Source organism: Vicia villosa, linkage group LG7 (assembly GCF_029867415.1).
Source record: "Vicia villosa cultivar HV-30 ecotype Madison, WI linkage group LG7, Vvil1.0, whole genome shotgun sequence".
Taxonomy (NCBI): domain Eukaryota; kingdom Viridiplantae; phylum Streptophyta; class Magnoliopsida; order Fabales; family Fabaceae; genus Vicia; species Vicia villosa.
The window spans coordinates 103,279,087-103,294,035 of record NC_081186.1 but is presented as its reverse complement, the minus strand read 5'-3'; the positions used below and the strand labels follow the sequence as shown (position 1 = coordinate 103,294,035).

General features: G+C 34.5%; 2 protein-coding genes across 5 annotated transcripts; both read right to left on the bottom strand.

The window, feature by feature from the left end:
• Positions 1–4,304: 4,304 nt before the first annotated feature.
• Positions 4,305–10,008, bottom strand: LOC131616289 (serine/threonine protein phosphatase 2A 55 kDa regulatory subunit B beta isoform). 4 transcript variants are annotated; one of them, XM_058887575.1, is made up of 14 exons: positions 9,519–10,008; positions 7,813–7,916; positions 7,586–7,684; positions 7,373–7,492; positions 7,062–7,271; positions 6,776–6,867; positions 6,558–6,676; positions 6,262–6,385; positions 5,962–6,085; positions 5,758–5,826; positions 5,570–5,661; positions 5,411–5,488; positions 5,256–5,326; positions 4,305–5,133 (listed from the first exon to the last, which is right to left on the bottom strand). In XM_058887575.1, the coding sequence occupies exons 1-14, from the start codon at positions 9,628–9,630 to the stop codon at positions 4,997–4,999; spliced, it is 1,551 nt and encodes a 516-aa protein (XP_058743558.1). In that variant the 5' UTR covers positions 9,631–10,008; the 3' UTR covers positions 4,305–4,996. The 4 variants fall into 4 exon arrangements, with proteins under 4 accessions (XP_058743558.1, XP_058743560.1, XP_058743559.1 ...); XM_058887577.1 differs by having other exon boundaries at positions 7,065–7,271; XM_058887576.1 differs by having other exon boundaries at positions 7,586–7,681; positions 9,519–10,007.
• Positions 10,009–13,435: 3,427 nt separating this feature from the next.
• Positions 13,436–14,706, bottom strand: LOC131618110 (inorganic pyrophosphatase 2-like). Its single transcript, XM_058889373.1, has 3 exons — positions 14,482–14,706; positions 14,028–14,351; positions 13,436–13,939 (listed from the first exon to the last, which is right to left on the bottom strand). Exons 1-3 carry the CDS (start codon positions 14,617–14,619, stop codon positions 13,583–13,585), a joined length of 819 nt encoding a protein of 272 aa, XP_058745356.1. The 5' UTR covers positions 14,620–14,706; the 3' UTR covers positions 13,436–13,582.
• Between the last annotated feature and the right edge of the window lie 243 nt (positions 14,707–14,949).

The following is a 14,949-nucleotide window of genomic DNA, read 5'->3' as shown; positions in this document are numbered from 1 at the left end:
GATAAAAACTGATGCTTGGAGAGATCTATGGAGGAATCAAATTACTAAGCGAGTCTGACATTTTATGTGGGTGTTGCACCATGATAGATTGCTTATGAATAGAAAAAAGCACATAATGGGTTTTAGGAGTGTTATGTGAAAGTTTTTTGAGGATGTTGAAGAAGATACGATCCATGTCCTCCGAGATTGTCCAGTAGTAATGGCCTCATGGCTGTCTGCGGTTCAAACTAACAAACATATTATTTTTTTTAGGAGATTTGAAGCATTGGGTTTATAATAACATGCAGAATAATATGGGGTGGAGTGACAATGGTGTCTGGAATATTTTTGGGGCAAATGCTTGTCTGAATAAACTTCGATGGAAGACCTTGTAACTTCGTATGAAATCCAAAGCTCCACACTCAAGATCACACAAATACACCTCATACAGTTAAAATAATAATTTATTTTAAATATATACACATATATTTTTCTATTTCAAAGGTACTTTACATATAGTACACACATAAAATAATAATAAAAAAAGCTACAATTAGGCAAGACGACCCCTACAGGGAAACGACCTCCCCGTCTTTGAGCATCTGATACGGCGAACCTTCTCCTTTGATATTCAGAAAGAATGGTGAAAATGCTCCACTTACTGCAAAGTATTTTCAAAAGACTCTGAAACTGCCCCAAGGCTGACGGTCGTACAGTGTCCAAACGTTGAGTCAAAGAAGCATTCTTAAGGCACATAAACTTTATCTCTCCCCGAGCTACTGAAAGACGCTCCTAAGTAGATTTCAAAGTATCCTAGGTAGAATCTAGAGACTTTTCCTTCCTTGTCACACTCCTTACCAAAAAAGTCTCCAGGTTGGCAAGAGTTCAAGGGAGATTAAGGGGGAGTAAAGTGCCTTTTATCCCAATAAGAGTGGTAGAAGTTGTTTGTATTTCTTAAAGGCATGTATCCCGTTGGAACTTCAGTCTACAAACACTTTCTTATAATATATAGTTCTTTTCACGTTGCTAATCAGACCAAAGAGCGTCCCAGCGGTCGGTCACACTAAGGGACAAAGCAAATATGAGTAATTCTCCTCTAAAGGAAGAACCCAATGCTCTTTGGTGGACAGGACATGACCCCGCCAACAACGTAAGGGTTTGAGGGTCTAAAGCATGAAGTAGCCTTTGAAGGGACTTCAAAGCAACGACATCCTAGAGGGCTCTGAAGTAGTGGAAGGGCATGCGACAATCCATGATGACCATATTCTCCGCCTTAGAAATTGGAGAGTTACTTCATCCTTCATCGAATATGCACACGATCATTATCAAAGCAAACACGTCTTGATTAAACTAAATTGAAAGGAAAGAGGCCAAGAGCTTTCAGAACTTACCTTAAATAATATTCCTTTCTTCTCGGGTACAGGCACACATCAACATGCAGGTATCGTCGAGGCCTATTAAGCATTTTTTGTCAACCTTATCTTAAAGAATATCGCCCCTGAGATAACCCAAGTCATTGATGAAGCTCATGAACCGCTTCTTTTGGAATAGCTCTTTTTGAGAAAGGTCTTATTCTTTGTACATGTGCAACCCATTTCCCATGATGAAATGATTCTCAGCCCAATACTTAAGAAATAACTCAACACATGTACCATTTGCTCCATTCCTAACAAGGCAAACTATTGCTTAACCAGAAAGAACCGGTCTCCTAAATGATGCAAGTCCTCAGAAAAAATCTTGAAGCCCCTGACGAACGACCCTAGAGAAATTAAAACTCTACCATATAGGTGAGTCATAAAGCTCCGATGAACTTTAGAAAGGTGAAAGAAAAGAATCGGGGAAGGCTTTGCCTTCAAGTATTCATACCAATACTAAAAGACTGCCACATACGTCCAACTCGTTCGATGAAATTGTGACAGAGTCGTCATTAGCTGCCTAAGAACTTCCATCACAAAATCATTAAAAGGAAGAAAAAGGTTCGTGATTGAGAAGAGGCATTCGTAAAAAGGAATGGCATAATAGTTGTATTCCCCCACAAATGCGTTCATTTTCGTCTGGGGTCGAGACACCCTAGTCCGAATATGGACCCACTTCAAGATAGGATCCATCAAGACTATTATATCAAACAAAGACATCAATGGTAGAAGAATAAGCAAATTCGGCGAGAAGACAAAGCATTCTTTTGTGATTTTTGAGCATTCTTCTGTGATTTTTTACCCAAGATGTACTAACTTTTTTTGATACAGGAAAGCAAAATATCACAAGGAAAAAAGATAACAACAAACTAGGAAAGATAACTCAAAGGAATGTGAAGTTGGCTATTTAAGAATCGTAAGCTAGGATGCATAAGGAAATAGAAAGAAAAAATAAACTCCATCTAATGCTTCAAATCACTCACATGTAACACTCAATTGTTCCCATTTTTAAGGGTTATAATAAGGATACTTCCTAACAGGGTCGGTCTCGACTTTTTAGAGGCCCAAGGCAAACAAAAAATTGACCCCTAACATAAAATTGACTTTTTACTCGCCTCCAAAATGAAAAAGAATCTCAGAGACAAGATCAAAAATATGAATTCTTGGATGTTTCTAACGACAAAAAGAATTTCAACGCAGATAAAAAGTCATTTGCAAATCATTAATGTATTCAAAATCGCAATATGATTAACTAAATTAAGAATGAGAATCTTTTAATGGCCTTAATTGCTCCAATTTATAGGCAACATCCACCATCTCAAAGAAATGAATTTGATGTTTTCGCTTGCTTTAATCACGGAAAACCAAGTCATATACTAGGAAATGTAGGAGTAAGCCTAAACCATGTTCTGGCACTAATACGTAGATTTATCTGATCGGTAAGAAAAAAATTCTATGATCAGAAAAATAATAAATCAAAGCACAAATGATAATGAATTTGATTTCATCATAAAAATTTGATAATAAATAAGTTAATTGTATGATAAACTTTTAAATAATTAATTATAACATATAAATAATCTAAAATTTATGTTAAAAATAAATTAAGTTAAAATTATAAGGGTTAGAATAAATAATTTTCAAGAATAAAATTTGATTTAAAATGTCATTATAGATTTTAATTGATTATATACAAATTATTTTATAATTAAAATTTGAGAAATGCTAATTATTACCATAACTATATCTGAAATTTATTGAGAAATGTTATATTCTTTCTAAATGAAGACAACGTGAAGTGTTCCCGTTAAAAACCAATATTTACTGAAGTGTCTTTCTAAACGAAGCATTCTTGTAAAAAAACAATAATTTAAAATTTGGAAAATATTAAGTTTTGAACCAGTATCATGAAACTCCTAAAGCAATCACTAACCCGCTGGACTACAAGCATCAAGTTGTTTAATAATTTAGTTAACAAATATATATTATATTTTTTCAGTATTATTTCTTAATCATAATTTCTAAAATTGAGGTCCTCATATTTGCACGGACTCAGGGCCGACCCGCTTCTTAAAAGATGTTTGAGAAACAGAGCAGGCTCTGCTTCCTAAAGAATGTTTGAGATACAGAGCATTAAAAGTGCGAATTCAAAACTAAAGCACTTACTCTTACTCTTCCAAGATGTATGAAAGAATGGTCGACCATCGGGGCTAATGCGACAAACTCGTGCCTTGCCACATAGAAATAAAACTTGGGAGGCAATTGTTCTGGGGCCGATCCTATTGGTCCTCGACCTACCACTCCAAAGGAGATACAACTCTTCCATAACCTTCCCAATACACGAGAACTGCTCTACAAATGAATATAGAAGATCCAGACTCGCGGTGCATTTAATAGCTCTCCACAATCAACTGCTAACAAATAGCAACTTTGTTATGTCTTTCTTAACTTCTTGTTGTGTGTGTGAAATATTTTAAGAAATTTGCAATTTTGCTAGATGACAACTAGTCTTAACTAAAGAAACTTAATTATGTCTTAAATGTATTTTTTTTTAATAATATAACTCAAAATTGTTGTCTTTTAAAGATAATGACTTTGCTATCAAAAAAAAAAAAAAGATAATGACTTTAAAATTGTTTTTGTTGGTACCGTCAACTGTTAAAGAGTTTGTTACCAATTATATTAAAACTAAAAAAAGAAGGAAAAAAACTGACAAAGCTAAAGTGGTATTATAATGAAAAAAAAATTGTTTGCATGAATAAAAATGTGGTGAAAATAGAAGAGATTAATCGCATGCAACATATTGGGAAAAAACACCTCATTAGAAAAGGAAAAAAAAAATTGAGTCCTTTGCTTTCATATACCAAGAAATTATTAACCAACAAAAGAAAAATCCCAACCATAACAACATTGAGTAAACCAACAAAGTTTGGTAATAGAAACATGTTTATCCTTAGACTATTACAACCTAAAATTATTACTTCCTTCAACATTATACATAAAATTGACCGTATATTATCAATAAAAAAAACACTAGACAACATTAAAACATTGTTGTAAAATAAAAATTCCCAACACAAAAATAATCAATGAAAAAATGATACACTACAGCATTGTTTTGTTTTCCACTGCTCCATCCCACAAGACATATCATCATCATCATCATCATCATCTATCTTATCTAAGGCAAAAATAAAAATAACTACATTTTTATCTTTTATCTTTATCTGTTTGTAGGAAATGCTACAAATCACAATTTTTCTTCTTCATTTCAAAGCCAAACACAATATGAACCATTCATCACTGCACCTTCTTTTCACAAAAAGATACAGAAAAAGGAGGGGGAAACAAATATTTGGGTCAGAAGAAGAATGAAAATTGAAAAATGAAAAAAAAAAATGCCACTTCTTGATCTTTTTTTTTCTTTTCTGAGCTAAATATTTTGAAGGGCACTTTGTAGTGTGTGAGTTAATAATGGCTTAATGTAGCTTCCAACTTAATGGTTGGTGTTTGGTAAAGAAGAGAAAAGAAACCTTCTTCATAGCAAAGTAACCTCAAAAACAGGTTAACAAAGCAAATGTGTGTTTTCCAACCTTGTTTCTTCATGCATAGTACATGTATAAGCTATTTGCAGCAGCACAGGCGATTGAATTTTCACTCGGGTGCCATGCTAAGTGTAGCAACTTTGTTGTGAAGTCGAACGAGTTTCCGTTTGCATCGACACCGGTGTTTTCAGCTCCTGTTTTTGGATAAACAACTTAATCAAGTGAGTGCTTATAATATAAGTGTTTATCATGTAAGTGCTTGTGAATACTTCAACACGTTATGACAAGGTCGTTAAATAGAAGGAAGAAAACTAACCGCGTCGTACGACTCTTGTGATGCTGTTTCCGATTGATCTGGAAGGCCTAGATGGTGTTGGAACTTGTCGCCTGAGGAAATGAAAAAGTTCATATAAATGACATAATGCCAACTAAAGAACAATTTGTGTTGGAGTTTCCGATATAAAATGTTACCTCATTGGATTTTTGCTGGCTTCCAAAGTTGTCGCCTCTGTACTTCCCGGGGCGCAACCAAACACTCGGAATAGATTGCTGGTATCAAATGAAACAAAAATAGTAAGAGGCGGGCTCAAAGATGATAACAAAATCAGATACGATGAAGTTGAATAGGACCTGTAAGAACCGGTTGAAACTCGGGATCCGTCGCCACTCAGACAACACTCAAACTTATCAAAAATTGAATCGTTTTCGTATAAATCACATAGCTGCACAGTTAAATTTGGAGAAAGAGTTAACAGAACTTGATAAAGTAGCAGAAAGTCATTACTCGTCATTTTATCTATAACCAAAAGCAATCTAACCTTTGGCCTTAAATACTCGTGAACCCGGAATGTTGAAACCGGGCCAGAATCCATATTAATGTCCCATAACTGACAAGCAAGAAAGAAGTGAGATGCGACCAGAGAGGTTAAGAACATAACAATCAGAAGGTATCCAAACATAGAGAGATAATGGTCACTGGGTTCAACAGAAGCATGGATTATGGAACAATAAAGCTTTCAAACCTTCAGAGACATGTAATCACGACTAAGTATGTATCTTCCCTCCCTTGCGAATTTTATATCCGAGATGGAAGCAATAATCTCTGTGAAAAATGATCTGGATCCAGGGGCCTCCTGTTCTTCAAATCTGCACAGTAGTTAAATGTTGGTGAGGTGAGTCAATCAGGCATAAAAAACTTCATAAATGCAATCAAAATCGGCAGTGGAAAACTAATTTTTCACTTTCGAGGAGCCAAATCCTTTTCATAAATAAGTATAAGCCAGGAACGACAAACGAAAAATGTCAGCTAAAGATGATCTTACAATTTGGCATGGGAATCACATAAGGCTGACTGCCGCAAGTCAACAAGACGAATTGAGCCCTTCGAACTGCTATATGCCAATGTATGACAATGTGTCGGGTGAAATTCAGCTGATGTTATAACCTCTGCAATAAAATTATTTACCGTCAATGACTCTACCGATACTAATAAAAAAGAGTACAATTTACAAAACTCAGTCCAAAAGACCATCTAGTTTCTTTTAACTACCATCACACTGAACAAGTTATTTCGCCGAGTTTCTTTTAACTAACATAAACTATAGTACTTAAAGCTTACCAGTAAGATCCTCCATATTTGCAGGCTTTACATCGACAATATTAAAACTTTGATTGCTAATTTCCAGGTTCCAAAGATTTATTCTCAAATCATCGGCGGATATGAAAGTTTCTCCATCGCTGGAAGATATTACCAAAAATTCAAATGCGATCAGCTTTCAGAAAAATGTGCATTACAACAAAAACCATGTAGATATGAACTCAAGATAACTAAATCACCTGTTATTTGAAATAGAATTGATGTGATAGTCATGAGCATGTGCGTATACTCTACGACATCGAGCCAACAGACTGGTCTCATGGCTAGCTACCTACATATTTTACAATGCAAGTGTAAGCACTAGCTGCATTACGACGTATCGAACAAGTGATTGTCACGGTTTAAAAATGAAGCATAGAACCGAACCGTAACTACTTTTCCAAAACAAAAAAAACTTATACTATACACAATAAATAAATATTGGAAAAAGGAATTCAACTGCGAAGGCTGAAGGTTAAATACAACTACCGAGGGTAATCTTAGTGACGGTAAACCTCCGGGTGGAAATGAGAAATCACTGCTTAGATAACTATATGTTTTATCTGAAGATCCTCCATTTGCAAGATGTGGCTTAAGGATACAAGAATTGCTCGAACTTGCGATAGATCCATTTCCATTTGCTTTTGAAGGGTCAATATTCATGTCAGAAATTTTCTTCACCTTCTTTTCTTGAACCTGTTCAACTCAGATAAAGACGATAAGAATAAGCAACGTAGGAGACAAATCAATCACATTAATTCAAATGAAAACTAACACGGTGTGCATTGATTTCATACCTTCCAAAATTTAATTGTTTTGTCATTTGTAGATAGGAGGAATACAGAACCATTAGCTGTTTGGCACCATTTGATTTTGTTAATTTTCTCTTCTATTTCCAAGCTCTTAAGATAGTCAAACTGAAACAACAATCATCGTATTATATACAACAAAATTTCTGAGCCACGTATAGTTTTAGCAGCATTAACGGGTGCCTGGTGACGAAAAATTACCTCAGGCTCGTGACTCTGAAACTCGGTTTTATAGCGGAACTCAGGATGCCGACTATTAGAATAGTCGGTACTTTCCAAATCCTTTCTTGATCCATGCTGCTAAATTACATAGTAAATACACAGATAGTAACTATACCAAGTTGGTTACAAGGATTCATTCAAAACTAAGTTGATAGGTTTGCTTGGATATAAATAAAAAATCAGGAGAAGCAAAAAATCAGACTTACATCTTTTGAATCTGTCCGCTCAAAGAGAACTACTCGACCACCGCGATCACCGGTAGCAAGATGATCACCAGACTTGTCGAATTCAATAGCAGAAATTATGTCCACTGTGGAAACAAAGTTGAATAGATAATTAGGAAACTAATCCAGATTGGTCAATCACTCTGTACTGGAAGAATCTACCCTTCTGTTAATGGTGTCTATAGTCCAAACATAAACACCCAACAAACAAAAAAAACCCTACTAAATTCATATACTCTCTACTTCCTTAAATAAAAGTACTTATGTATCAGTTATTTTTATAAGAAAAGATAAAATCAAACGGTTTTTCGTATATGCTGAAAAGAACTTATGTAAATGGCATAAGTTGTTTCTATAAGCTCTCACCAACAGTCTCAGTAGTAGTGCTTACGCCAGTGAGTAGATAAGTTCAAATAAGCTATTTCAAACCAGCCTAGGGGCATGTTTGGATTGATTTATTTGAGTATATCAACTGAAAAATGTTTGGTGACATTGTTTGACAGATCTTATCAAACCAACTTATGATATTTTTAACATGAATACCGCATGTTTGCTGCAAGCTAAACCGTCTTTCCTAAAGCAAGGTTTCAGAGAAAAAATAAACAATGATTTTTTGCCAAGTCCAAATCTCCACCACCATAATCTAGCAAGGCGCCGTGTCAAAAGTATCCAAAAACTAAACCAACGTAGAATCAAATCATCCATATTAGACAGGTCTTATTTCTATTGAAGATATCATTGCTCCCTCGCAACAAAAAATGGTAAAATAACTATGTTTCACATTCCAATTACACTTAGTTAATTTTAATAACCACCAACACATTTGTTTACTCTCTTTAAGACCTTAGTTAGTTTAAATTTGTAATTTCTGATCAACACAGTGAAAACAAAGTTCAACAATCCTCTGCACCTTCCGATCTATATTCTTCAATTATCAATAGACCTGTAAATCAGAAAATGTGGCACAGTCATCTTAACCACACATGCAGGTGGAGAAAATGCTTCAACACCATATACGGCTTATAGTTGAGACTATGAAGCACGGATGCCTTTGAGAGTAGGCGTGTCGCAGTGTCCGACACTTGTATGACACTCGGACGACACGAGTTGGATGCATACTCAATCCCCTCCAAATTTATTTAAGACATGTTTGGATTGGCATGGCAGCCGGTGAGTGATGAAATAGCATAGTGCCAAAGTTATTTTGTCAAAAGCTACACTCTGAAACTTCAAACAAAATGACAAACATGCGCGTATGAACATCTATATTTCCTCCTCCTATGACACAAACTCACTTGCTCCATGTCGATTCTCAAGTGCCACTCATCAATCTACACTACACACCAATAAGATCTAACCTCAAACACTCAAACTCGCATCGAAATCTTAACAAATCAATTAACCACAACAAGAACTACTTGAAATCAATGTCAAATCCAAAACTAAAACCACTTCATTAACACCTCACTTTCACTTTCACACTCATCGAATCAAATCCAACCAAGTATAAAAACTAACAATACAAAAAACCAGAACTAAACAACACCCTCTCACAATCACACATCGATCACACAAACACGATCCAAAACAGATCCAAACCAAACCCTAATCCCAACACAATAAAGTGGATCCAACAACATAGTACTCTCCAAAAAAAACCACAACACAACATGTGAACAAACAATTACCTTCCTGAACTTCCTCTCCAGCCGCACGCTCGCCAAAAACCTGCGAGAATTTCCACTCCAACGGTTGCAAAGGTTCCTCCGGAGCTACAACACCCTCATCGCCACCGTTCATTTTCCAATCAACAAAAAATCACAACAATCTCTATCTACCAACGCATCGAAGATTTCCTTTCTGGGTTTTCACAAGATCATACTTTCAAACACACCCATAAAAAAAATTCAATTTTTTCTTCTCACACCCTTGTTTCGAATTCGATTTCCACTTCGACCATTTTTCTTCAACACCCACAAAAAAAAAATACAATTTTTTCCTTTTTTTTTTTGTCTTCTCTTTAAGGAAAAAAATGGGAAAATTTTTGTTTAGGATAAAAATTGACGAACAAACGGTTCTTTGGATTTGGAGATGCTAAAAAACACAAAACACAACACAAGCAAAAACACACTCTCTCCTCTGTCTACTTCTTCTCTCTCTCAATAATAGGTTCCTGTTTGTTCTTTTCGTACGTAAATAAAAATAAAAAATATATTTTATTTATAATTTCTTTGTTTCTGATAACGTCACGTGTCTGTCATACGAGGTTGTTCAATGGGCAGAGTATTTGTATGGGTTGGTGGTGAAAGTGTTGTTATGTGAATGGTCTGTGATGAGAAAAGGAGGTGAGGTTAGAGAATAATATTTTGGATTGATTGAAATTTTTAGTTAATTAATTAAACAATGTACTTGTGATAGGATCAGAAATTGTTGAAAGGAATAGGCTAAGGTGAGATTTGTGGGAAATGACATATTTGTCCTTGCCTTTTCATCTCTTTTTATATTCTTTCACCATTACTCTTGAGAGAATTAGGTTCATGGCTGTGTAGTTTATTTTTAAGAGAAATGTTGTTTGCATTTGAGGGTATGATTCACACATTTTGTTTTATATGTTTAGAGATGTATGTATTTTTGAGCATTTTTGAGCGCACTTAAAATTACATTAGATTGTGATTTTATGATTTAAAAGGAGGAGAAAAATGTCATTGAGTCTAATCTCTAAGTAGAGGAATTCAACAATTAAGGGGGAGTTTGTCCCTGTTTAAGTCTTGAGTCAGTTTGTTGAGTCTTGAGTTGGTTTCTTTTGTGTGTTTCTTTTCTTTGCTTCGGCTGCTAAGTCTATTCTTTGTTGTGTCTGCACAATCTTGTGTTTGATGTTCTAACATCCTGATTATGTCTGTATTGTGTCTTATGGTCTGAGTTATGAGTGTGGTTGTGTCTTGTGCTCTGAGTTATGTTGGTCTTCACATTCAGAGTTCATGGTGGTGTATTGGAACGTTGTTTATGGGGGGTGTATATTTCATCTTTTTAATTTGCTCATGTACAAAGTTTACATATTTAGCATGTAGCTTGTGTTTGTGTAACTACATTTGAATTCATATATTTGTGCAGTTTGATCTTTGGTTGTTTTAGCCAAAATTGGCCAAAGTGAGAGATTGTTAGGTCCTTGGTTTTGAGGTTGGCATAATTTTGCTAAAACATGGTGCTTAAAAGATGTTAATAAAGATGTCATAACATCTTGATCTCTTGTTACAACTGAGAGTGAGCTTATAGGAAAAATCAGATGTCTTGACTGATGTCGTGACATCCTGTATAGGAAGATCATCACAGGCTGTTTGAAATCTTGACAGATTTGATTTGTTTTAAATTTATTCTGTGATATTTCCTTTGAATATATTTCAGTGATTTACGCAGGTCAGTAATATTTAATCTAGAACAAAGGAATCAAATCTCCACCAGAATTAAAGTTTCTATAATTATAAAATTGAAGCAATATTTGTTTTCAAGATTAAAAAAGATTTCTCTGCAGACTTGTTGCAACCCTCAGCTTGTAGATCAAGTAAATAATCTCAAAAAGGATGTTTACCGCAAGTATTTAGTTTTTTATTCTCTTACTTGGTGTTCAAGGAAGATGAAGTCAAAATGTCACACTAGAAGGTGCAACATCAGACTATTACAAAACTACAAGATCTACTATAATGGATCTGACCAAGTCTAATGCAAGGTGAATATCTTGGTGGATAGAATCATATATTTTTTCTTGTGAGATCTATAAGGAAAATTTATTATTTGAGAAGTCTTCAAAGATTCTTATCTTATCCTAAAGGAGAACAAGATATACTTTTGAGTTATTCTTTTGAGAGAAGTACCGTTAGTGATGTTCAAACACATGTTGAAATATCATCTCAGTAAGTAGATATTCGAGATATTCTGAAAGGCTAGCAGACACTGAATAAGAAAGCTCTCAAGAAAGCATTAAGTGGGAGTTCACTATTTAGAGTTGTTTTAGTCTGAAATCATCAGTAGTTTTAAAAGATCAAATAGTTAATGATGGCGAATTATGGATTAAAAGCTTTTGGCAAAGTCTATGAAGATAATATTATTGGAGAATATTTCTGTCACTTGATTAGAATTAATTGAATCTTGGTATTTCTTTAAGATTAACTACTTGGCTAAAGAGTGATGTATTTTTTATTTGGGTTGACTATTATAAGTGTACAATGTCAAACTAAATGTCATGACATTGTTGTGGGACAAGCTACTGCAATCAAGGTACTCAAGGATTTAACTTTGTCTATAGAAATAAGTCTTTGGTTGAGGAGTCTTGCTACAGGAAAATATTGACACTCATAAGATTGGTATGTTTGAGAATCCGAAGGAAGTAGGTGCAAGTTACATTGAGAACAAGAGGGTTAATTTTTGAATTGCAATGCTGAAAAATTATAGTAATAATTGCTTGGTCGGTTTTGTCACTTATATGCCTTCATCGTGTGATATGTGCAACTCAGAAAAAGCATTTTTCAATGGCATATGAATGTCATTTTAAATGTTGTAACATCTTCCAGTAGTCAATACCTGGGAAAGGAAAAAGGCTGATATGAAACGTGTATCTCTCCTACAATGAATGGTGCATGGTTACTAAGATTGTTTTATCTTCTTCCAAAAAAGTTTTATTTGCTTGAAACATAGTTATGTACAAGTTTTTTTTTGTTACACTCTAGGTAACTCTCCTTGTATTTAAAGACTTTATGTAACAGCTCGGGCCTCTTGCAAGGCGCTCCCGGCACTGCCACCTCACGAACTTCTCTACCCCCTCACTAGTAGAGTTGTTGTCTGTCGTGGGAATCAAATCATGTACCCTGAAATTCAAAGTACATGTTCATTCCATTCCCACTACCACTTGAGCTACTAGCAAAAGAAAGCAAGAGTAATTTGTGGCCTCAAAACATCAATGTAAAGCTGAAGCATGAGTATTTTAAAAATGGTAAAGTATAGATACCGAATAGGCACATGTATCAAATACACCTCCGTACTTTTTTTTATTATTATTCAACTTCGTTATTTATAGTGATGTTTATTTGTAAACAACAATTTAATTCTTTATTCATATATATTATGAAAAATATCTTAATTTTTTTTTTAAATGCCATATTTCATACCAGTATCAGTATCTGCATTGGGTACCAAACCCATATATATGCATCTAGGAAATAAATTATTCAGTGAATTGAAGGACCTTCATGATACTGAAAAAGAGAATTTGTTTGTAGAATTTGCATACATTTTCCACAAGATCATCTATATTGATAGAAAAACAAAAGAGACCAAAGAAAAAAATTGATATGAAGATACGCATTTTCTGGTGATCACTTCTAGTTGAAAAGAGACTGTTGGGTGTGTTGCGCTATCCCTTGATGTTTTGAGGCCACAAATTACTCTTGCTTTCTTTTTGCACATAAATATGAAAAATGACCAAAATACAGGACTTATAAAAATTTAAAGCTCAATTGTTAGTCAAGATTGGCCCCTAAAAGGTGGTTTGGGTCAACGCATCGCTAAGATTGGCCCCTAAAAGCTAAAAAACAGTAATAAGATGCTAGAATAATTAACCAGCACCATCAAAGGCAAATTGATGTTTGCATATGATAGAATACAGATCCATCTTGAACATGATTAACAATATTAGAAAAGGTTAATTCAAGTTAAACAAAGCACCAAGAAATACCTATTTACATGATTGTAAACTAAATATCTATGGTCTAACTGATAGAGCTTTTGGCAAGGTTTCAAACACAGGAGTTGATAGAGTTTGTAGCTTGCAATCACTTGAAATGAGTTTAGCATTTTCTTCAATCATAATTTTGTTGATCAAATTCATCAAAACTTGTTCAAGCTCTTGTCCATCACACCAACCATTAATTTCAGCCTTAACAAGGGAAGGATCTTTGCATATCAAATCCCAAACTGGAAAATTCTTCCTTGGCATCACAAAGTCTCTTTCACTAAACCTCAAACTAGGACAGTAATCACCAGCACCATCACCAAGGTAGATGAACCTCTTGTTATCCACTTCACCAATTGTATCTTGGATTCTATCAACGATTAAACCCTGTAACAATGATTAAAAAAAGTTTAAAGTATATTTTCTAGAATTCTCAACTATTTGTGAATACATTTGAGATCATGAACTATAATACCTTGCACATATTTGGAGGGCATAGAGGGCAACCATGTGAAGCCTTATTGAAGTCATGGTAAGGCAAAATTGTTAATCTTCCTTGTTGATTAACATAACCTGGATTAGTGTTAATCTCTGTGAAGCATTCTCTTATCCCCAAATGCTTCACAATAGTTTCAATGAAAAACTTATTAGCATCACTAACAATTCTCAAATCACACCCTAAAGCATGTGCTGATTTGATAGCAGGTATGATTCTGGGATGAATTGGAATCCTATGAAGAGCACTTTCAATCTCTTGTATGGTTATACCATTTGAATGAAGCTCCATCATCATCCTATCCTATAATTAAAAAAAAAAAACATAAGCCTTAATTATTTATTCCCTTGAAACAGAACATATTAAAAAGTTGAAAAAAATATGGATTGTTAAAAAAAAGTACTTATAAAATACAGGAAAATAAAGAGCATACCATAAGGGAGTTCCAAGGCATTGTGGGAAGTAGTTGATTGAACAAATCGGTGAAACCCAATTCATCAATCAACCAGTTATCACTATCACAATCAATGATAGTTTTGTCAAAATCAAAAACTATAACAATATTAGACATTGTTTTCTTTGAGATATGAGAAGAAATAGAAGGCAAATGTATGGTTTACTAGTGATCACAAAAATGTAGTTTGGCTTGAATTTGAACACAGAGAGAGAAAGGTATTTATAGTGAACAAGTAAGAGGCAAATTTGAAAATAAAAAAGAATCTTTGAATAGAAAAAGGAATATTACATAGCATCCTGGTAAAAGTGGAGGCTACAGAAGCTAGTATTGGAAATAATTAGATCTGAGCCGTTGGATTAAATGAAAAATTGGAGGTTATGGGGTGATTAAGGCATTAGGTAGGTGCCACCTGGTGTTGTTCTTGTGATTGTGTAATGCACTAGT

What these genes read in the sequence shown, in the direction of transcription:
- LOC131618110 (XM_058889373.1), bottom strand. Translation starts at nt 14,619, where the DNA reads ATGTCTAATATTGTTATAGTTTTTGATTTTGACAAAACTATCATTGAT. An exon ending in TGCCTTGGAACTCCCTTATG is followed by an intron (nt 14,352 to 14,481) that starts GTATGCTCTTTA and finishes TTTTAATTATAG; the next exon opens with GATAGGATGATGATGGAGCT. An exon ending in GCCCTCCAAATATGTGCAAG is followed by an intron (nt 13,940 to 14,027) that starts GTATTATAGTTC and finishes TCATTGTTACAG; the next exon opens with GGTTTAATCGTTGATAGAAT.
- LOC131616289 (XM_058887575.1), bottom strand. Translation starts at nt 9,630, where the DNA reads ATGAACGGTGGCGATGAGGGTGTTGTAGCTCCGGAGGAACCTTTGCAA. An exon ending in AGCGGACAGATTCAAAAGAT is followed by an intron (nt 7,685 to 7,812) that starts GTAAGTCTGATT and finishes TATGTAATTTAG; the next exon opens with CAGCATGGATCAAGAAAGGA. An exon ending in ACGAGTATTTAAGGCCAAAG is followed by an intron (nt 5,662 to 5,757) that starts GTTAGATTGCTT and finishes TTAACTGTGCAG; the next exon opens with CTATGTGATTTATACGAAAA.